The sequence below is a fragment of the Athene cunicularia genome, assembly GCF_003259725.1.
Source record: "Athene cunicularia isolate RWA chromosome 2 unlocalized genomic scaffold, athCun1 chr2_part1, whole genome shotgun sequence".
Lineage (NCBI taxonomy): Eukaryota > Metazoa > Chordata > Aves > Strigiformes > Strigidae > Athene > Athene cunicularia.
Window position 1 is genome coordinate 45,834,796 of NW_020799095.1, and position 22,393 is coordinate 45,857,188.

At 36.5% G+C, this 22,393-nt stretch overlaps 1 protein-coding gene across 7 annotated transcripts in view; it reads left to right on the top strand.

The window, feature by feature from the left end:
- KMT2C (lysine methyltransferase 2C) overlaps positions 1 to 22,393 on the top strand; it is a 150,499-nt gene that overhangs the window by 47,643 nt on the left and 80,463 nt on the right. For all 7 annotated transcript variants that reach the window (XM_026843345.1, XM_026843346.1, XM_026843344.1 and 4 more), the window contains exons 6-12: positions 8,806 to 8,968; positions 9,649 to 9,820; positions 11,680 to 11,794; positions 12,609 to 12,781; positions 13,542 to 13,699; positions 16,210 to 16,323; positions 18,016 to 18,755. In XM_026843345.1, the coding sequence (XP_026699146.1) occupies positions 8,806 to 8,968; positions 9,649 to 9,820; positions 11,680 to 11,794; positions 12,609 to 12,781; positions 13,542 to 13,699; positions 16,210 to 16,323; positions 18,016 to 18,755 (1,635 nt within the window). The remainder of the gene's footprint in view (positions 1 to 8,805; positions 8,969 to 9,648; positions 9,821 to 11,679; positions 11,795 to 12,608; positions 12,782 to 13,541; positions 13,700 to 16,209; positions 16,324 to 18,015; positions 18,756 to 22,393) is intronic.

The window sequence follows — 22,393 nt, forward strand, 5'->3', positions numbered from 1 at the left end:
ATCTATCTTTGATCTGCAGTCCTTTTTAATGTACATACATAGTTAAACTTGTGCATATGTGTGTCTGTTCATTCCTTTATCTTTGTTTGTGTTATGTGTGTTGCTTTGTAATTGTCTGACTATATAATTTCCTTGCATCAGGGAAAAAAAGGAAAAGGCAGACCTTCCAAACTGCAGATTTAAAACCTTTATGGCTATATACAAACCTCTTGCCATTTGAGCTGCCTAAGTGATAGTGATATAGCACCAGGAGTCAGAGGACTGTATACTTTCCCTCTTTGTAGTCTTCATCCAATTCGAGTTGCCTCAGACTTCTGAGTTTTTGTTCAATTGATTTTTTTTTTTTTTTAATCCACTTCCACTCTTCCTTGTTCTTCCTGCATTTCTTCTCCTTAACCTTTCTACTGCCCTTTCCCTAGGTTCCATTTGAGATCTTTCTCTTCACCATTTCCTGTGTCTTAGTACATCAGTTCCCTCAGCTCTTCATCCAATTTTAGTGCCTAGTTGTAGTTAATTGGCCTTTGTAGTGCCATCACTGCCCCTCCTCAGCTTCCAACTCCATCCATGGTTTCTCCTCCCAGTCTCATCAGACTCATTCACACAGTGTAGTTAGTCCCTTTTGTCTCTTTGACCCGTATTTGTCCATCTGCCTGTGTACTGCATACTCTCATTCCCCACACGATTTAAGTGACAGTAATATTAAGAGCCTTAGGGATGTCTGCTTTCCATTCCAGTATCTTATTGTGCTTAGGCTTAGAGTATTTATTACAGACTTCCTCTCTGTAATCCTTGTCAGATTGAAGTAATCTTTGCAGAAGGTACATGTAGTCTGATCAGTGCTAGAAATGGGAGAAGATCAGTCATGATCAGTAAGAGTAGATTCTTCTGTGATTTTTCACGGACAAATTTTTGGAAATGTCTTACATTAAAAAAATAGTTTTTTCAAGCTTGGTCACATCCGGATAGATCTGCAGGGTAAGGACAAAAGTTGCATCTCCCACACGAAAATTCCTGCCAAATTGCAAGTAGTCTTGTGAATGAGGTTGTTTTTAAGATGAGCAAAATATTTTTCTTACTGACTTTTCTGTTCTCAGAAATGGCTGGAAAGTTCTGACTTATGTGTTCCAAAAGTATTTAAGAGAAATTAAAGAGTGTTAGGCCAACTTTTTAACTTTCAGGAAACTTACATGAATAGAATAATAAATTTATATGGAAGTCTTTGTAACCAGTACGCATTCACATCCCTTAATTGATAGTGCCATGCTGACAAAACCTTTGGTGTGAACTTAGCTACGTTACCAGTAGAGAATTTTTGTCAACATATTTTAGGCAGGCTTCAGCTCAGGACTGTCATCTAAATTTAGGCCTCCCTGTGGATGTGTCTACCTGTGAGCTGTGTTTAAATTCCAATTAGAGGCAAGGGAGATCTGGCCGGTATTGTCAGTGGAGCCTGAAAATGGACACCCACTGTTTGGTCAACTGAATTGCGATGAAGTAAATTCCATAAAATTACTTAAGTCTCTATTAAGTGTAAAGGGAACTTAAAACACTTGTCTCAGTGCTTGTTTGGAAGCACAGTCAGACTGTATCAGCAGTAAATTCTCTTTTCAATGGGTTTCTGCTACATGGCTTTGCAAATGTAATTATGGCAGCGTAGCTGTAGCTACAGAGGATCTGTAGCATAGACATAACCTATAGAATGCTTAGGCCACTTCAGAATCCTTATATGTGACTGAAGAACCTAGGAGCTGTGCTGGATTAGACAGAAAGTTGACTTCATCCCAGTATCTTCCACAGTGACCAGTAACAGATGGCTAGAGAAGATCATTAAACAACAAGCATGTAGCAATGTTTCCCTCAATTATTTTTTTCAAGCCTCCAACAATTTGTGGCTCAGACTGTGCTCTGCCAACAAAAAGAAATGTCTACACATACTTCTTAAGACCTTCCGAGCATGAATCAAAATGTAACTGGCACAATAGTCTGTTTTCTGAGCCTGCCAAAAAGCAGTCTTAAACCAAAGCTGATGATTTCTGTTCTTGCCTTGTTTGTCCTGAAGTTTCTGATGTTGAAGCCTAATAATCACAATTTAAATTACATTAAACATTATTGACCTTTTCATTGTTGACATGCTAACTAAACAAGAGGCTCGTGTGTGCCCTTCTGTCATGGTGGGTATTAGATGAGAATTAAGGGAGTAGTTGTCTGTTAGCTGTGGGAAGGCTTGGACTCATTCAAAACTTTTATGTTAGCCTAAATGTTGTAGAAAGCGAGAAGGTGAATAAAGAAAAAGCTTTTCCTCATGAAAATGTGAAAAAAGCAGCAAAGGCAGAGTCTGTGGAGGAATCGTTATTCCACTAGCTTATATAATGATGAGGAGAATGCAGCTTCAAGGCACACAAACCCTCCTGTGAAGCTTTGGAATAGACAGTGTTTGGGAACATTTCAGATTACATGGATTTGTACACCATAAGGTTTTCATATTTTCCTCTACCTATTTCAGGTTTCAAATAAAAATATTATCTCTTGTAGCAAATTTGCTTCTTACAGATTATTAACATATCACAACTATTATGAAAAACACCCCTGCAAAGCATGAATGCTTTATTGTCCCAATTTTTAGATGCCTTGATATCAAGACCATTTAATGTATTTTTTTATAAAGGTTAAAAAAAAAAAAAAATAGGAGGCAACTGGCGGGAAGGACGAACAAAGTAGTGACTTGGAGAGAGCCTAAAATTTCCACACTTAAAGGGACTTTTGCTTTCTACCTCGATTACATGTGTTGGGTGACTGATAGTGGTGTTAGTCATCATCATTTGTATCTTCTTGCCTTTGTTCCTTATTCCTGTATAGATAACTCAGCAGATTATGGACAGATGGAGTGTCTAGTCAAGAATTCTGCATTAGAAGACAGTCTTTCTCAGGCTGGTTTTGAGCTTGGTCAAATTGCATCTCTTGTGGTTGTCCATGGTTTTTCATATAGTTTTAGAAGCAAAACTTGTTACTTTGTTTCTACAATTGTGATCTTTAAATATTTTATTTTTTAAGCTTACTTCAGGTGTACTCAGAGTATGAAGTGGACACTGTAGTAAAGTTTTGATACATGGCTGTCTCTGTTAAGAAAGTTATAGTTGTAAATTACAGTTAGAAATCTGAATTTTAGTTTCTATAATTTTGTTATGTGTTAGGATTGAGAAACTTCTGCTATTGTTATAACTGGTCTCTGATTGACTTGTTATAAATTTATACATTTTTTTGCCTTTGTTACATAATTAATACAAAATTAAAATTTAGAAGGTAATTTCCAGTACTCCTGGAAATGAGTGTTATATAGTACCTTTTGTAATCAGTACCTCAGATGAAAGCCATTGCTTCTTTTTAGGTTGCCATCTTACTGCATTGTGCTCTTAAAGGCTTTATGGTACTTAAACCAGTCTATTTGACATTAGAGGTGCTAATGGTGATTAGTGTCTTGTGTTGTTTAACCCTGGCCAGCAGCTGAGCATCATGGAGCAGTTTGCTCACTCCTCCCCACCTCCAGTGGGATGAGGAGAAGAATTAAAAAAAAAGTGAAACTCATGGTTTAAGAACACTTTAATAACAAAAATAAAATAACAGTACTATTGTGTCTTATTTTTACCAATAAATAAAATACTAAGAATTGTAATTAAAAGGACTATAACAGAGAGAAATAAACCCCAAGAAGACAAATGATACACAATGCAGTTGCTCACCACCCACTCACCGATGCCTGAGCAATGATCTGCCCCTCCCAGCCAACTCCCCCCGCTTTCTGTACTGATGTGATGTTCTGTGGTATGGAATATCCCATTGGCTAGTTCGGGTCAGCTCTCCTGGCTGTGTCTCCTCCCAGCTCTTGTGCACCTGCTCCCTGGCAGAGCACGGGAAACTGAAAACTCCTTAACTTTGGATAAGAGCTGCTTAGCAACAACTGAAACATCAGTGTGTTATCAGCATTACTCTCACAGTAAATCCAAGAGACAGCACTGTACCAGCTACTAGGAAGAAAATTAATTCTATCCCAGCTGAAACCAGGGCATGTTTATAAGCAGTATATAGCTTTTTCTAGATGATGGAGTAATCAATGAAGATTGTCAGAACTGCCAAAGAACATATTTCATTAATCAATGTCATTGTGGTCTTATTAATGCAGGATGTTAAGGTGCAGTTCTCCATAGTTACAGGTTTGTATGATAGCAGTTTTTCGGTAGTTGAACACTCTGAAATTTGTTCTTACAAACAGTACATTAAATTGTTTAATTAAGGACAGATGGCTTGTGTGCATTTTTGGGTACACTATCATAAAATTAAAATTGCTTATTGTTATCATAGGCTTTATCAGTTGACCTTATTAAAGCTAAGTAAGTTCATAATCAGTGAAAACCTTTTGTTATTTTGCTTTAAAAACATTTTGCAGTACCTAATATTAACATTTAACTTTACTGCACTAATCAGGTCACAACTAAGTATTTATTCAAAATCTGTATTTTAGCCTTTCTTTAATGTCTGCCTCCTAAGGGTTGTTAATTGTCCAGTTGCTGAGACAGTAGTGCTGTTAAGTAATTCTAAGGGCATGGAGGGTGTACTCCCATATAACTAGAAAAGAGAGGAGGTGTTTGATGTTTTCCTATGTTTTCTGCTAATTCACTTAGTGCTTCCTCATTCAGTGTATTTGTGTAACAGTGTCATCTGATCCAGTGGAATTAGTGAATAAAGGGAATTTTAACATGAAATTTGAAAGAACTATTTGCATATAAAAATGAGATCCTTTTCTCTCTGTATGAAAAAGATCAAATGTAAAAGAAAAAGGTGAAAAAGACCAAGAAGGAGGTGTGGACAGTTTTAAATAAATCATAAAAGGAAAACTAGGGAAAATGTGGGCCCTTTCTGGAAGGAAAAGGGAGACTTGGTTTCCTGGGATATGGAGAAAGCTGAGGTACTCAATGACTTCTTTTCCTCAGTCTTCACTGGGAAGTGCTCCAGCCATACCACCCAAGACACAGAAGGCAAAGGCAGGGACTGGGAGAATGAAAAACATTCCACCATAGAAGAAGATCAAGTTTGAGACCAGCTAAGGAACCTGAAGGTGCACAGGTCCATGGGATCTGGTGACATGCATCTGCAGGTCCTGAGGGAACTGGTGGGTGAAGTGGCTAATCCACTGTCCATCATATTTGAGAAGTTGTGGCAGCCAACATGCCTTCAGTAAGGGCAAATCATGCCTGACAAATTTGATGGCCTTCTACAGTGGGGTTACAGTGCTGGTGGGTAAGGGAAGAGCAACCTGATGTCATCTACCTGGACTTGTGCAAAGCATTTGACATTGTCCTGCACAACATCCTTGTCTCCAAGTTGGAGAGACATGGATTTGACAGATGGACCACTTGGTGGATAAGGACTTGGGTACATGGTTGCACTCAAACTGTTGTGATCAATGGCTCAATGTCCAAGTGGAGAGCAGTGATGAGTGGTGTTCCTCAGGGGTCGGTATTGAGACTGCCACTGTTTAACATCTTTGTGGGTGACGTGGACAGTGGGATTGAGTTGAACCCTCAGCAAGTTTGCCAATGACACCAAGCTGTGTGGAGCAGAGCTTTCTTGCCATGGGCAAGCGCACTAGGGGCTTCTGAAGGAAACAGTTGGTAACCAGTGAAGGACTTCGTGAGTAGGAAAGTAAGTCTGCTGACTTTGTTTTAGTGACATTTATTTTATTGAATGCACCATGAATAAGTAATGAACTATCTCTCTAGCTTTCTGATACCTTACAAAGTTTTCTCTGTAGAACAGGACTGTAAAATTATTTGATGCATGAACAAAACTGTTTGGCTTGCTTTGACAGCTTGCCATTTTCCTATACCTACTCTTTGAATACTTGGATTCATCTTCCACCTCTTTAATATAGCACCTTATTTTGTGCTCATGCTAATGAAACTGAGTACTCCGTACTGCCTCTGTCCTCCTATAGTGTGGTAAAGGCACTTTCATTTCACTGGCAATGTGATTTATTCCTTCCTTCCACCTTCTACCGTCCTGATGCCATATTTTAGCAATAGAGTAGTAACATAGTATCTGTTACTGAGTTTATTTAGCAGAGCTTTGAATTTTTTAAAAAAATTAATATACTTACTGTTCATAATCGTAATTTCTTCATGACAGTTAGTTAGCCATAATAGCTGCATACTTGTTCTTCAGGGGTCATAGCATGTGGCCTGGTTTCAGAGAAGTGTTGGCTTCTACTGCTGGAAAAGTGACTCTTCTCTTCAACAGCTGTTGCCAGAAAAATCCCTTTGGGCATTTGTTTCTTCAGACTGCTTTATCTCTCTTATAAATTCAGGAAATGTTGATATTCTGTGCTTTTTATTTGCTTCAGATGATATATACCACATTGTTTCTAAAGTGTGTGTTTTACTTAGCTGCCAAATGCTTTTCATTGCCAGTGCAGTTTAGCAGATGGGTTTGAAGGGTTCAATTAAATGTAATTTGGGCTTCCATTTTTCTTCCAGCATCTTTACATGGTTCCTTAAATCAACATCAACATTTTTCAAGGCTTTGCAGTAATCCTGTAGTTTCTCATTTCTAATAATTTCATAATTTAGTCATACAGCATTTGGGACAAGGTATAAGTCTGATTTTACGTTTGTTACATACCGTAGTTGATTGGTAGTTTTGAAAAACAGATGTGATGTTTAAAAATGCCATTTATATTACTATTTAACCCATTATTCCCAGCTTTTAGTAAATGCTAGATTCTTTGAATGTTCTTCATAATTTTATTTCCTGATTTAAGGGTTAATTATGGGATCCAGCAAAGTGATGAATACTTTGTTGAGGGACATGTTTTGGACCATAGCTCCTCCCAGGTTCCCATTCCTACTGTTCCTTACCACGTAATATCTGTGAAAAGTGTGTGGCCTGTAAGAGTTGGGCATTAGTGAAAACATGGGCCATTTCAATAGGCTATAGGAGTGTCAAGTACAGAGTAGTGTGGTGGCTTGTATGCTGTTTAATGTGCCGCTACAGCTCATGAAGTTTGGAGGCTTTGGGCTGTATTTTCATGATTTCATATCCAAGTTCAGGATTTACCTTTTACAGCATCCTCAGCAAGTATTTACTGAATATATTGTTTCCTAAAACAATTTTCTTGCATGACTTTGTTTTTGATGGCAGACCTTAAGTGTAATTGGTACTGCTACCTTCTTGACCTGTTTCAGGAACCCTGTGTTATTGTTTGCTTACCTTGTCCCCCCTCCTCTCCTCTGCACTTTGGCTAGTAAAGTTACAGAATAGATATTTTCTGTACTGTTAGTAGACAGTTAGGGACTAACAGTAGACTGTTAGGGACATGGGTAGAGGTGAGATGTCTTAACAGATCTGAAGACTAAGCATTGTAGCACAGAAACATGGCAGTCGCTATCCTTAGTGGCCTGGTTTAATTTCTGTGTCAAAACATTTTATCTTTTTACACTGCAGTTTGTTTAGAATAAACTAGTACTTTTTTCTTTCTATTGTCCATGAGTTGTGGTGGTGCAGGCAGATATTTTTCTGAAGCTGTTAATATCATCTGGTTTTGAGAAGAACAGAGTAGCTGTTAACACCGGCAGCTTTGTGATTTGTATTTTCATATGGTCTGGTTTTGATATCTGTGGACTTGTAGTAGCACTATTTCATGACTAATTTCATGCCAGGCTTTGAAACAAAAGTATTATGGTAATAAATATTGTCTATATTCTAAGAATTAAGCAGATGCAGTATGTAAATTGCTTTGATTTGGTTTCTTCTTTTATTTGGTTCGTATTTGGAGGTTACTTGACACCTGAGCTAGTAATCAAAGATGCCAGTGTTGGTATCATATATTTATTATGAAAAACAAGCATCCGAGCTCAGTTGTTGCTCTATGTTACATATGCCTTCCTGTGAGACACTGACCTGTTTTTTCTTCAGTTTACTCCAGATCTTACAGTGCTGTGCTCTAGCCTTAAAAAGTGTTGTCTTGGTGAAAAAGTGCAAAAGCATGTTACAGTGCTTCAGGGACTGTAATGAATCCAAGAAAGAAAGAGGACTGATTAACTGAATCAGAAAGGTGTGGGTGATATTTTACAAGCAGACTGATGGAGTCTATTCCCTCTTGGCTAGAGAACTGGAGTTACTGGTAGTTCTTTCTGAGAAATTATTTCTATACAAATGTGACTATGGACTCTAATTTTAATAATGCTTATTTATTACTTCTGGAAGTTTTATGGTGGTATTTGTATAGCCTTGAAAGGAGAGAAGAAAAGAAAGTGCTAGTTTATGAAATGCATTATCATCCCAGAGAGAATTGTGTAATGTCAGTAAGATTTTCAGTCAAATGTAATATTTCATTTCCATTTGCATTTCTGATTACAGTGTCTACAGTTTTCTATTACAACTTACAGAGCTATGTCATTTTTAGTCATGACCTATTGACAGCATAGTGTGGTCTGCCTTTATTTCTCTATCTCCAAGCCTCTTCTACTGAAGGTGTAGCTCAAGTTCAATAACATAGAAGAAAAACACTTTTCTGTGACAAGAAGAATCTTGGTCATCAGAGTGCAGTTAGAGTTTAGAGTGCATCTAGGTTTCATTAAACATTTTATGTTGGAAAGATGTGGGAGTGCCACTGAAAGACACAGTCCACTAGTTGCCTTCTCAGTATTCACTCCCTTCTACTGGCCAAGGTGTTAAGTGAGTCCGGGGAACAGATCTGGCTGAAAAATTACAAGAAGTATTAGTTTTGAATTATTTATTATGTTTGTTTTTCAGCGATGTGCATATTGTAAGCACCTTGGAGCCACTATCAAATGCTGTGAAGAGAAATGTACCCAGATGTACCATTACCCCTGTGCTGCTGGAGCAGGCACGTTTCAGGATTTCAGTAATTTGTCCCTCCTTTGTCCAGACCATATTGATCAGGCTCCTGAAAGATGTGAGTACACAGTATTCAGATGACTCAGTACCAGGTTTTATGAAAACTGCTCTGTGGTAGGATCAGCTTAAGAGTGCATTTGTTTAGACCTGTTTTCCTAGTTCACGTACCCAAGAATTCATATATGTTCAGGTATGAGAAAGATGCAAGTTTGTACTCTTATGTTTTTAAAGACTGACAGTGGTGCACAGCAAGGTTAGTATTTTTCCTTTCTTTTTTTCTTTAACGACAGAACATGGAAGAGGTTTACTCATAAGGCTTGGCTTGCATCAGGTTTTAGTTCAAATCAATAGGCTTGCTTACTTGCCCTAACTCAAGTTAGAGCAACCATATTGCAAGCATGTCAGCTAAATAATAGGTCTAGATCTATTAAGAGCTTTATTTTATACTTGTTCCAAAGAAGAGTTAGTCTTAAAGCTCTCAGTTTTATCTTGAGGAGACTAAAACTGTGTCTATTGGTTAGACTTTATTAAGGTTTAAAACTAATGTACTTTTGTTACGAGATTAAATTATCAGAAAACCAAATTAAAGGAGTGGTTAAGTATATTAATTACAGTTTCATTTCATAGGAATGATCAAGTTTTGCATGCATGAGAACTACTAAGAATTTTTTTTGCTTCATGGAGTTCATTGAATGTTCATAATTTTAAATAATAAGTGAAAAAATGACTTCTTTGTAGCAAAGGAAGAAGCAAATTGTGCAGTGTGCGACAGCCCTGGAGACCTCTTGGATCAACTTTTTTGTACTACCTGTGGCCAGCACTACCATGGGATGTGCCTGGACATACAAGTTACACCTTTAAAAAGAGCAGGTTGGCAGTGTCCTGATTGCAAAGTGTGCCAGAACTGCAAGTAAGTGAGACTTTAAAGGATATGGAGCAGGATGGTGTGAGATTTATGTACTGTGATTTTAAAACATTTATTTTATTAACTGTTCTTTTTTCCCCAAAAGTGTAGATTATTCACCCAGGTATATCTATTATGATACTATATGAAGTAGCTGAACAAACTCTTGTGTTGGGAATTTTCTTCAGAGCTGAGCTAGAACACCTGCACATTATACCCCTAGACTTACTATTATCTTGGAAGGTTTTGGAGAGCAGCAAAACCTTCTGACTTCTTCCTCACTTTGTACAGGAGGATTTTTCTCAAATTTACCAAATTAATAAATTGATTTAATTTAGTGCCTTTACAGTCTGGGAACCTGTGCTCCTACTCATCTGACTGACATTTCAGCTGTGCATGTACCATATGCTGGGTAGGTCCCCTGCATTAGACCCTCTATTTTGTAATGTCCTTCAGAGGCAGTTAATGAGTCATTATGAAAACAAAAACATGGCTTAGTTGAGCAAAGCAAAAAAGTGACATGAGTGACCATGATTGAATTGTTACACCAGACAAATACTGAGACAATGAAACATAATTGTTGTGATATTGTGAAGGTTCACTTAGAAAAACTCTGACCGTTTTTATGTTTATGCTCGTGTAACTTAATCTGATGGGCACTGCAGGGTGCTTTTGCTTCATTCTTGTTTTTATTTGTAAAGGGCTTTCTACAAAAGAAATAAGAGTTTTGTTCAGCTCTAGTTAGATTAGCTGTGACAGTATGAAGGAAAAAAGCCACCTCACTACTGCCACATGTACCTGATCAGTCAGTGCTTTGCTCTTTTCCAAGCAGAACACTTGGTATTTGCTAGCATTCAGATTCACCTGCTTTAAAGATGGTTATTCCCGGATGGCACACAGCTCATAACAAATGCCAGCAATGAAGTTTTAATAATGAAGCACATTCTAAAAAGTATTCCTAAAAATATTGTGCTGAATAATTACGGTATTTGCTAACAAACCTTCTCTCTAGTGGAAAAGTAGAATAAAATGTGATGTTTCCACACCTATTCCGTTACGCAGTATGGCAGGTTTATGCCAGTGTTGAAGAATAGCATTTTAAGCATATCTCTATGCAGACTGAGAGCATTTGTTGTTTTTTAAAATACCAGGTCTCCCAGGTAATCAAATAGTATCTAGTATGTGTGATGCCATATATTGTGAATCTTTATCAAGGCAAATATTGTCACATACTTATTTATTGAATTAATTTATTTAAACTAAGGCAGAGCACAGTGCTTTGAGATACTACTAAACTATTTGACTTATTCTCTGCAGATTTATGTTATCACTGAAATTGGTGGTGGAGCTCTGTACTATACGATTGCAAGAAAATTGAGATCTCTTACTTTAATGTTTGTTTTGCTTTTACAGTCATGTTTGTTGACACTGTAGGAGCTCTGTTAGTCAGAGGTGATGGCTTGGTTTTTTCTTTGGAAAAAATACTGTCAGACTATTTGTAGGAACAAGTACAATTGCATGTTCTTTTCAGAAAGAAATATAAGTACGTATTTCAGGTATTGAATTGATTTCAATACAGAAAGGCCGTTAAATCTGCCTACACGTATGTAGATGAAAGTCAGCCTATTTCTAGAATTTGGAATGGTCGCACAGGCTCAGCACTTGTTAAAGTAAGCATAGTGGTCTTTATTCATACTTATATATTAACTTGAGGGCATTATCTTTGGAGCTCTTTGTAAGTGGTATTTATATATTTTCAGGGGCTCACCTATGTATCTTCCTGTTTAGACTTTTTATTAAACAGATTTTTTTGTTACAGCTTGTTTAAACAGGGATTTTTTTTAACCACATGTTAATCTTCTTAGACATTCTGGGGAAGACAACAAGATGCTGGTGTGCGATACATGTGACAAAGGCTACCATACTTTCTGTCTACAACCAGTTATGGATGCCGTACCAACAAATGGTTGGAAATGTAAAGTAAGTTAAAGGTTTCAGAAGAATACCGTGTCATTATAGGGGCCCAAATTTCGTTAGCCACATTATGCTGTTCTAGGTGTATTGCAGACTGATGTTGCCATGTAACATAACTTGTAATTTTTGAAAGAATCCCACTTGTATGTAATCACATGGCTCTACAGCTGCTCTTGTGAAGGTTGCTGTCAGTGCAGTGGCTGAAGCAGCCTATGTAGGACTGTAAATCAAGCCTCATAAGGGAAAAGAGAAGCCTAGGATCCAGGTGGAGTGAATAACCTTCACTTAATGACAGCTGCTCTCATGAACTAATGTAAACTGAAGCCTATGCAGTAGTACATGTTATCTATACTTGAAGACTCCTTATATTCAACTACTTATATGAAAATGGCTGTTTTGCTGCTCAGGGATTCCTTTGCATTTGAGGAGGGCAGGATGAATTTGTTGTTTTATCATTAACTTTGTGAGTAAGTGTAAGTAATAATAAAAATATGATCACAGCATGACAAGGGATTTTCCTGTATGAGAGATGTATGTAATTTCATAATCAGTTTGTGGCAGTCACAAGATGACGGAGATTAGGAATGAAAAGTTTGGTCTCAAGAAATACTCCTGTCAAACCACAGAGTAGTGCAAGGGAACTCTTCTTGCTGTTGCACAGGTTCTTCATGCTCGGTTGTCAGATCCTGGATAGTTTAATAATTTTATCAAGGACAGAAACTTTATTTAATTTAATTCAAAACAGGAAAATGTCAGTTAATGGCAGTTCTGTCACACTGTGAAACATCATAATTAACAACTAAATTCTTGTGATCTCTAGAACTGTAGAGTATGTGCTGAGTGTGGCACACGAACAAGTTGTCAGTGGCACCATAATTGTTTGGTATGTGACAGTTGTTACCAACAGCAAGACAACTTATCTTGTCCTTTCTGTGAAAAACTGTGCCTCCAAGACTTCCAGAAAGATATGTTGCATTGTCACATGTGCAAAAGGTAAGAATCCTAATTTTTGTTAAATTGTACTAAAATGCATAACGTTTATGGTGAGCTGTATGACATTGTGTTTCTGTGAAGGGTGTAGACTATATTTGATGTACAACACTATAGTATCTTGTTGTGCAACATCGTGATCCTTCATAGCTAAATAAAGTGAACAATAGTAGGAACTCTCATTTTAATCTAAGCAAATAAGTCTTAGTTGGCAGTTACCTGAGGTGTACAGAGAAGTATGTGCTGCTACTGCTTCTTACATTGCATCTGTTTTGTAAGTAAGCAGACTAGATTCATTGTCCTAACTTTTGAAGACTGTTATTTGCAGTCTCCTGGGGTTTTTTTTAATTGTTAAGTACATGTTCTCTTTTTCATTTTATGTGTTTTATTATGCCAGTGATAAAAAAAACAAAAAACAAAAAACAAAACAAAACAACGCAATATTGGGAACTTTTTAAGAATGTAGACTATATTTCATATTCAAATGCTATTGTGTCTTGCTGTGCAGTGTCTTGGTATTGCTATATGTGTTGTGGTGTCTAGTTGGCTTCAGTGGCAGATTAGGTCTTCATGTTTAAATTTGTTCAGTGCTTGACATGCTGACGTATCATGCTTATTTCTCTAAAATTCTCCATTAGAAAGCAATTTTTATTTTAAATTTCCGCATAGGAATGGAAAAAAATTTAAAATGTATTTTACTAGGATACTTTATATATTATTAAAACCATAGTCTGAAATTAATAGACTAAATTAATCTCACCAGGTGGATTCACATAGAATGTGACAGATCTCCAGGTAGTGAAATGGAGTCTCAGTTGAAAGACTACATCTGCACTCTTTGTAAACAAGAAGGGGATCAGACTCAGTCATGTGATGTAATGGACACTTCTGAACTCATACCTGAACCTGTCAGTATAACAGGTAATCAAATGTAATCTTTATATTTCTAAAATGCTAACATAAAATACAAAATATCTGTAGCTGTCTCACTAAGTCTTTTGTAAACCAGCCACTCATATTCTACTCTGTGGAGTTCATCCATAGCTTTTTTTTTAGCACCAATTTTTCAATCAATCCATGGGCAAGCCATCTTCTCAGTATGCTTTCTGGCTTCAGGATATTCTGTATTAGAAATGTGGATGAGTAAGCACCTTAATGGTGGCTCTCAACTTGCCAGCTCCAGCTTCCTAACCTGTACCTACAAACTTATAATTTTTTTGGATGTGGAACAGTTCATAAATGTATGTATTTGGCAGCCTGTTTTATTCATTTGTGCCTAACTACCAGGCATAAGCCACCTTTTGCTAGATGTTCCTGGAAACATCTATTTTTCCTGTTTCCCTCTTGCTACTTGTCAGTCTCGTGGTGCTCTTTCTCCTCACTGTGTCCAGGTAGGACACAGCAGTGGAAGCTGGACTGTGTTCAAGGGACAGGTATATTTAACCAAACAGCTTTTAATCAAATGTCGTTTTTCAAAACAATGTATGATTTATCATCTTGTTTCTAGGAGATTCTTTTCTAAATGGACAAGCAAGTAAAAGGTGGAAAGGGAAATTAAATGGACAAATCAAGTAAAAGGTGGAAAGGGAAGAAAAGTGTAAAAGTATTTTTTTTAAATGACTTGATAACAGTAAGGAAGCACAGCGAGAGCTTGAGTCTGTTGATCTGAGGCTTGTGGATCATCCACAAGACTTGTGTAATGAACTCATAACTGAATACCTTTGTGTATTTCATATTACATGCTCTGTTGGATAGGTTGGATAGCACCCACTCTCGTGCAGGCTGAATTTCTTAAGAGAAGTGCAGTTGTTAAATTTGGAAGCAAGGTAAAAATCTAACTGCACTACCACTGCCGTGTGCATTTTTGATGCTTAAACAACAGTACTTGTGCATTGATCTTCTGTTAAAAGAAATTGCTAGCTCAGTTGTGTAAGTATTTGTGTTTTCAAAAGCCTGGTATTTTTTTACTGGAAAGGGGAAGTGTTGAACTACAACAAAACTCTAATTTTTGTACGCCTTTTCTGAGCAGTAAAGAAATGACAAAAAAGATGATCCTGGAGGAAGGGCAGTGACAGTAGGTAAGCGTATGTCAGTGAGCAGAATAAAACTCTGTCAGTGGACATGCACATTGAGTTAGAAAAAGTGGCAACTACAACCTTCAAGATCACTCCCATTCTGAAAGGTTAGTAGAGGCTGCTGGACTCTAGGGCAGTATATTTAGAACATTTAGGAAGATGTCCAAGTAATATTCAGAACTTACACTGGAAAAACTCCCAGTCTCTACTGAAAACCTTTTTGACCAAGTAACAGGTTTATTTGAAAGGCTATAATACTTCTGTTAGGATTTCTAGCTAGTAGAAACATACTGTTCTCCCCAAGGAAGAACAGGACTGTCATCTCAACTACTAGAAGTAATCTGAAGCTATTACATCAGTACAGTCATGTGGCGTTTTATACTCAGGAGAGCACTTTTGTACTTTAAAATCAGATTTGGAGCCAATCTAAATTTCTCAAAGTTAAAATATCACTTTAAAGTTGGCAGAGTCAGAGAGCAGTTTTTAGGTGCTAAAAGTAGCATCACCTCATAGTTCCTGGCATTTTGAACTTTAAAGAGATTTTCTTGAACAGAAGGTGATATTCATTTGACTTTTTTTTTTTTTTGTGCTAACAACTGTGGAGGATCAGTTCCTTTGAGTTAATGCTTACTATATACTTTGTTTTTCCTGCTTGTACTTTGTCTAGTGCATTTTAATGAATTTTCTTAACTGAAAAACCTTTTACATGATGGAGAAAAAAAAGTATTTCCTGTTTCTGTGCTCTATACTGATACTGTCAGCCAAGTAAGTGTTCAGTAGCCCCTTTTTCCATGCAAATTTTGTATTTAGTAGGAGGAACTCACAGCTTGAGTATCTTAGTTTGAAAGTGGCAAAATTTAGTTTTCATATTGTTGAACAGGTAGGTTGAAAATCAGTGTTCCAAGTGCTGATAGTAGATGGAACCTCATATCTATGCCATAAGTCACTGTAGTATTTGTATAAAAATTAGAAGCCTTTATGCTACAATTTATGTTTTGGTTGCTGGACTGGAATTTGAGAAGAGACTTTTTTGTATTGTTCAGGTAATGCAAAATTCTGTGACTATGTATAAATTTAATTTACAGGTAAATAGGTGTATATAATTGCTTTACAGACATTTTTCCCAGTCTGAAACATATAAAACAGGTTCAGTGTTAATGAGAAAAAGGCTCTTAAGCCTTTTTTAAGGTGTACTATATAGTCTCTCTAACCTCAATGACCTGATTTGTCCTAACTCATATCATATTGTTAAATACATTCTCTTAAGCCAAAAGGTCAAATAGTGATGGCAACTACTGATGCCAAAGTAGTAGAATAAACATATCAATTTTGATAACTTCATTTCCTCTCTTTAAGCTTGTACAAATGAAATAGAAATGGAAAGTGGTGGAGAGGATATGACATTTCAGGAACAGCCCATTACTGGTGATGGCCCTGGTCAAGAATCAGCTGTTGGATGTGTCGTAGATGGTAAGAAAGAGTTTTTGCAGTCTAAGAAAATGCTAGTACAGTACAGAACCCTCTTCCATTCAGTAAGGTTTGTGGTACTTTATAGATTTAAGAGGGAAAAGTGCCTGGAAAGTAGTAGGAGACAAATTGCATCACTTTTACTTTCCGAACTCTCAAGCCAAGAGTATTATCTTTTTTGCTTAAAAAGTACTTTATTGAAGGCAAAGATAGTCTTTAGAATATTTGTGTAGGACAAAGTTGTTTTACTTTTTTGGTAGGACTAGCTTTCTCCAAAAGCTGCAATTACAGTTAAATGCTTTTGTACACTGGAGGTTTATAGTACAAACTGTTATGTATTGCTATTAAGATACAGTCACTCACACTTTCTCTTCAGGTCTTTTTTGTTTGTAGCTGCAAATAGTTGGGTTGGATTAATTCTCTCTGGTGTGTTTTGGGACATGCTACAGAACTTCTTTCCAGTTTATGTGCTTTGTGGTTGTAGCTCCACAAGTATCTTTGCTTAAGGATTTATTAATTTCATTTTTTTCCTTTGTAAATAAAAGAAAATTTGTTTAATAAAGAAATGTACCCATCCAGACAGAGTGTGCTGCAGTAGCTGATCATTGTGTTCTGGGAATAAATATAACTTATCAATCACACATGAAGTACCAGCCAAAGAAAAGAATACAAATAGAATGTTTTCTGGGTCACATCCTCTAAATGTGTTAGTGACTAATATCAATAGCAAGGAACTTGCCAGTATGTCCCATCCACTCCCAGTCAGTGTTGGAGGGTGGTTGCTATAAGGGGAAACAAGAAACCTGCATTTAAAGCCAAAGCAAAAAAAAAAATAAAATCTTGCAGATTGTGATCACTGTTACACATCACAGCCTGTGGTATAAGGGCCATGATTTAAAACTGTCAGTGAAGACATATTCATAATTAAATGCTAGGCTTTGAACTGTAGTGGCTGAGGAGGTTGTAGCAGTGTGAATTTAAGAGTGCAAGTGTAATAGAAAGTAAATGGCCTGTAACAGAATCGGGGTCTGTCAAAAGATATGAGAAGCCAAATTCAGAGCAAAACCTGTGGTTCTCCATGGAATGGACACAAGACTCTGGCACTACTTGGTGAAGAAAGTGTGGATGAAAATTGCTTGATTTGGTTCAAGAAAAGGCTAGACAAATACTTTTGAAAGAAACCCATGAGACATTAGTAAATTAAAAATCCAGCATCGACTGTTTTTCAGGTGATTTCCTAAAGTCTGAAAGACTGCTAGGAGGGACATGTTTTTTATTTGTACTTGTCCTGTTCTTCTTAGCTGTCTGCTTTTTGGAAGTGTTGTGACAGTTGCTTAAAATACATTAATTTATGCTAGTATACATCTTCAGTACAGGGAAATGAAAAAGGAGAAGCTACTTTTAGCTGCTTACCTGAAAATATGTGTTCAGATTCCTCAGAAATTAATCTTGAGTCTACTTTCTTGTGATTTACTCTGCTGTGTTTCCAGGGTACAAAAATAATGAACTAAAAACATAGACTACTGTAAAGATAGGTACAAAGAAAGATACTTCGAAGTATATTTTAAGCTACGTATTAAATTCACTTGAGTAAAGTGATAGGTACTTGGTGTACTTGATGTGTACCAAGTATACTTGTTGACCGGTACTCCTGTGTAAGTTTTTCTTCTTGGCACTTAATATGGTTGTACTTAGTTACAGGCATATCACCAGAAGAAAAGACCACGGAACTGGAAACAGAAGTCTCTGCTGAAATTAATTCAGCTGAAGTGGAAATGTCTCCTCAGAAGACACCAGCATCAGGTGACAGTCAGACTGAGAAAATGATGGAAGTGATAGAAGGTGTTCAAGCTGTAATACAGCAGGAGTTAGACAAACAAGTGGAAGAGACACAGCTACCACAAGGTAGTGTGGAGGTATCAGAAGTATCCACAGTAGACTCTCGGTCTCTGTCTTCAGTACCTGAGACCATAACTGTGACACCAGAAATAGAGGAGGCTGAAAGTAAAGGAGATATTTGTATCCCTGTAGAACAACAACTGGAATTAATAAAAGTGCAAAAAGATATAGAAAAAGGAGAAATCCATGAAAAGTCAGAAACACCAGCTCTTCTAGAAGTAGAAACTACTCCTGCAAATGAAGGTGTTGCAAATAGTTCACCAGTTGGAGACAAACCTATAAAATCACCAGCTGAGACTTATCCCTCACTTCCCCCATCAGTTAATATAAGCAAGACAAATACGTCTTCCTCACCTGATGTTTCATTAGACTTGCATTCTGCACGAGATGTACAGCCCAGTCAGCCCCCAGCATTGCCTTCCGCTGCTGGAAGTGCTCTCCCAACGACTTACATATCAGTCACTCCAAAAATTGGCATGGGAAAACCAGCCATCACCAAACGCAAGTTTTCTCCTGGGAGACCCAGATCAAGACAGGTAAGCATGGTACATATTTGATTATACTTTTATGAAAGACATAGTTCAAATTTTGGTGTGATGCATTAAATTCACCTATTTTTAGGATGCAGTATGCATTTATTCTTCTAAATGAATGTGTAGTTTATTTCTTCCAGAAGGTAATTCCATGTTAAGTAATTGAGAGATCAGACATCATAAAGGTTCTCTAATGAGAATTAAAAGTTTTCTTTCAGCTCATGCTTAGAGCAAAGTAAAAGAAAATTTGTTCTATTTTCAATACACATGCTACAAATGCAGATATATGTGATGTGCCTTTAACCTTATCTCATAATCTTTTTCATATATACATTTATTTTGGCTAGTACTTTCAAATGTGCTAACATTTCTGAAACCTGCAACAACTCCTGTTTCTGTCATGCTGCTAGATATTATCTTTATGGACATTTTTAGTGGTATTGCAAATAATTTGATGATTTTGTTACATTAGCAAATACCACGTAAGAACTGTTTGGTACAAATTGTTGTGATTTGACTAGGATTGCATTTTATAAGTGAAAAGAATCCTTAAGGCTGTTGCCTTCTGCAGCATCTTGCTCTATATTCAGGTCATTTAGTTGTAGGGGTAATAGTTCATCAATCTATAGGATTTATTTTGTGTTTGCAAAACTTGCACAAAAAGTATGTCAGTATAACAAATTAGTTTTTCATTTCTGTTCTCATCACAATTTATTTTTAGTCTTGGGGACTTCTAGGTTGATGGTTTCATGCTTTTCTGAACTTAGTGTAAAAAAGGCTTTTTATATATTGCTTAATACTTTCAATTTTTACATGTTACGTAAGGGTTCAAAATTCTTTGTTTTGTTTTTAAGAAAAGGTATGAGATAGTGTTCTGAAAAGGTTAAAAGTGTATAATAAAGGCAGCAAACATAAGAAATTAAATTTGGAAGGTTTTAGAGTATCTCTGGATTTCTTCTTTACCCTAATATACAAGCACATGTTAAAATCTTTTTTTCTTAATACTTTGTACTGTCCTAAAAATTAGATTTATTTTCTTAGCTTATTATGCATATTGAAGAGGGGGTGGGTTCTTAGGCAGTTTAATTCCATTTTTCTGTTGGGAAAGTTTGTTTGTCTTCTTTCGTGTTCCAGTAAGAGTTGTATATATTTTTCTGTGCAATTTGTCCCTGCTCTGCATGGGAACCAGCATCATGATACTGGTAATAAAATTAGTTAACTATTAGAGAACCCACTGAAGAAAACATTAAGGCTGACCCCAACTTTAAATATCTGTAGCAGAACAGATACACATCTTGAAAAAAACAAAACCAAGCCAGCTGTAAAAGTAGCAATTTGTATGTTCTATGCACTCTAGAGTATAGACATTAACCTCTTAATATGTGGTGCAAATAGTGCAAATAAAACTTGAGTTGAATTACAGTTTATAAGTAAGGTGTAAACCAAAATCTTAGCTGTGATGCTGATTCAATATAATCTGTTCAACAGTTTGCAAATTACATTTTAAAATAAAAAGGTACTTAGCAGCTCAGCAGTACCAGTTGTAGAATTGGACAAGGTACTTGTAAAATTAATGATCTGTCTTGTAAAAGTATATTTGAAGTCTGTGAAGGTTTCTTTTGATTTTGGATTATCTTTGTCTTGCACTTTAAAAACACATATTGAGCTGTAACTTTTCTGAAGCAAACAGCAATTTTTTGGTAAGAAAAGCACATGCATACTTTTGTTTTAAGTCCCAGTACACTTTCTTGCTTTCCATTGATTATTAATTTTTAGCACAGATTGGCATCTTACAGAAATCTGTGAAAAATTGTCTGGACTAAGGACTGAAAAAAAAAATTAAGACCCTGTGGATACTTGATTAGTGAAAAATAGACACTTTCTGACCAGTAATCTGAATCCATTTTAACTAGCTGATAGGGATTTAAGATCTTTTTCAGACTCTTCTTTGGTCAGTTTTTACTTTTGTGTGTCTGATTCTTCATGTTGGACATAGTTGTAGATGATGTATCTTTTGGAAAAAAGAAAAAAGCTTGTATATAATAGACGTTTTCAGAACCAGCTTTATTATTAGGACCTTATTTCTGCTTCCACTCAGATTAGGAATTCTATGTTTATTTTGCTGCATTTAGATTTTTCTAGGTCACTGTGCAGTAAGGTGTATATCATATCTGCAGAGATAAGTATATGCTTTAAACAGTGACAAAATTATCTCTGGTGCTGTAAGTTTGCTGCGTTAACTTCCTACTTGGGGCCTTTGCTGAGGGACTGAAACCTGTTAGATGATGGTCTGTAGAGTATAAATGAGAGATTTAGAAATGTCCAGTTACAGGTGGGTGCTTTCCTTCTGAGCAGATGTAATTGGACAAATCCATGATAGGAAAGGCATGTGTTTAAAAGTTTTTGACTTTGAATTGCACATAGAAATTGGTTTAGGTTTGTTTTTTGTTTTTTTCTTTAATTACTAATTTTTAATATGTGGTTCTTCTCTGAGTGCCACTGAAGAGCAATTTTGCCTTCTGAAAAGCAGGTTAATTTTATGGGTCTGAGGTCTGCTTTTTTTCTGTTTGAAAAATAACACATAATGCTGTAGTGTTGCTTTGTGTCAGGACCTAGGTTCTGAAATATAAATGTTGCCTTGTACCAGCTGAATGACATCTTAGCAACATGAATTGTAGGGCAGTAAAATAAGAGAGAAAAGTTATACAAACAGCACTGGGTTATTTTTACTGATTAAAGAGGTTGTGGCTCCTAATACTTGGTGAGGCTAACACTGGTGCCACAGCTGCTTTCTTCTGTTGCACAAAGCAACTGTCACTGCAGAACTCATTGCTTGTCCAGGACTGCACAGGCTTCAAATGGGTAAGTCATAAAGATTCTTGATTACTTTGTGGGCCCCAAAGACAAGCCAACATTAGCCAGTTTTCACAGATGACAATATTCTTCACTTTCTCCTAGCAGATTTAAATTTTTTAATATGTATTTACCTTGGTAAACTGTCCTGTTCCTGTTTAAAAAAAAAAAAAAATTAAAAAAAAAATCCATTGTAATGGATTTATGGACCCTCATAGGAAGAAGAATAGGAAAAAAATTATCTGGATCCTGAATATATTGCTTCTCCTTTTTGTAAGACAATGGAGTCAGGGGAATCCATGTAAAGGAATAGTTTCTGATTTGAATTTGTTTTCATTTTATGTATTGTGCTGGGGTAGTAGGATGAATGATTATCCCTTTCTTCAAAACCTATTAATAGAATTGCTAATGAATTATATTTGGATAATTATTCAGTTTTACTATTAAATACAAAGTTATGTATAGTCTGAAGTGATTTCCTGTATTGGATCTTAGTTTGCATTTGTAGTAGGCTGTAGTGATGTGTCTGCAACACTGCTACATCATTCCTATCTTGAAAGGACTAAAACCCATATACCAAACTGTGAAGACAATATGCTGCTTTAAAGTCTTCATGAGACCCTTCCAGGTCCCTATCAGCATCACCACCCCTCTTCCTGCCTAGCATTTTTTTCAGGCATCACTATTTGGTTAGAAGCAACAGGAGAGAATCCTACTTGTAAACAAAAGAGGAGCTATGTTTAAATCAGTGTATAAGTACTGATTACAGTTATACTGATAAGAATTGC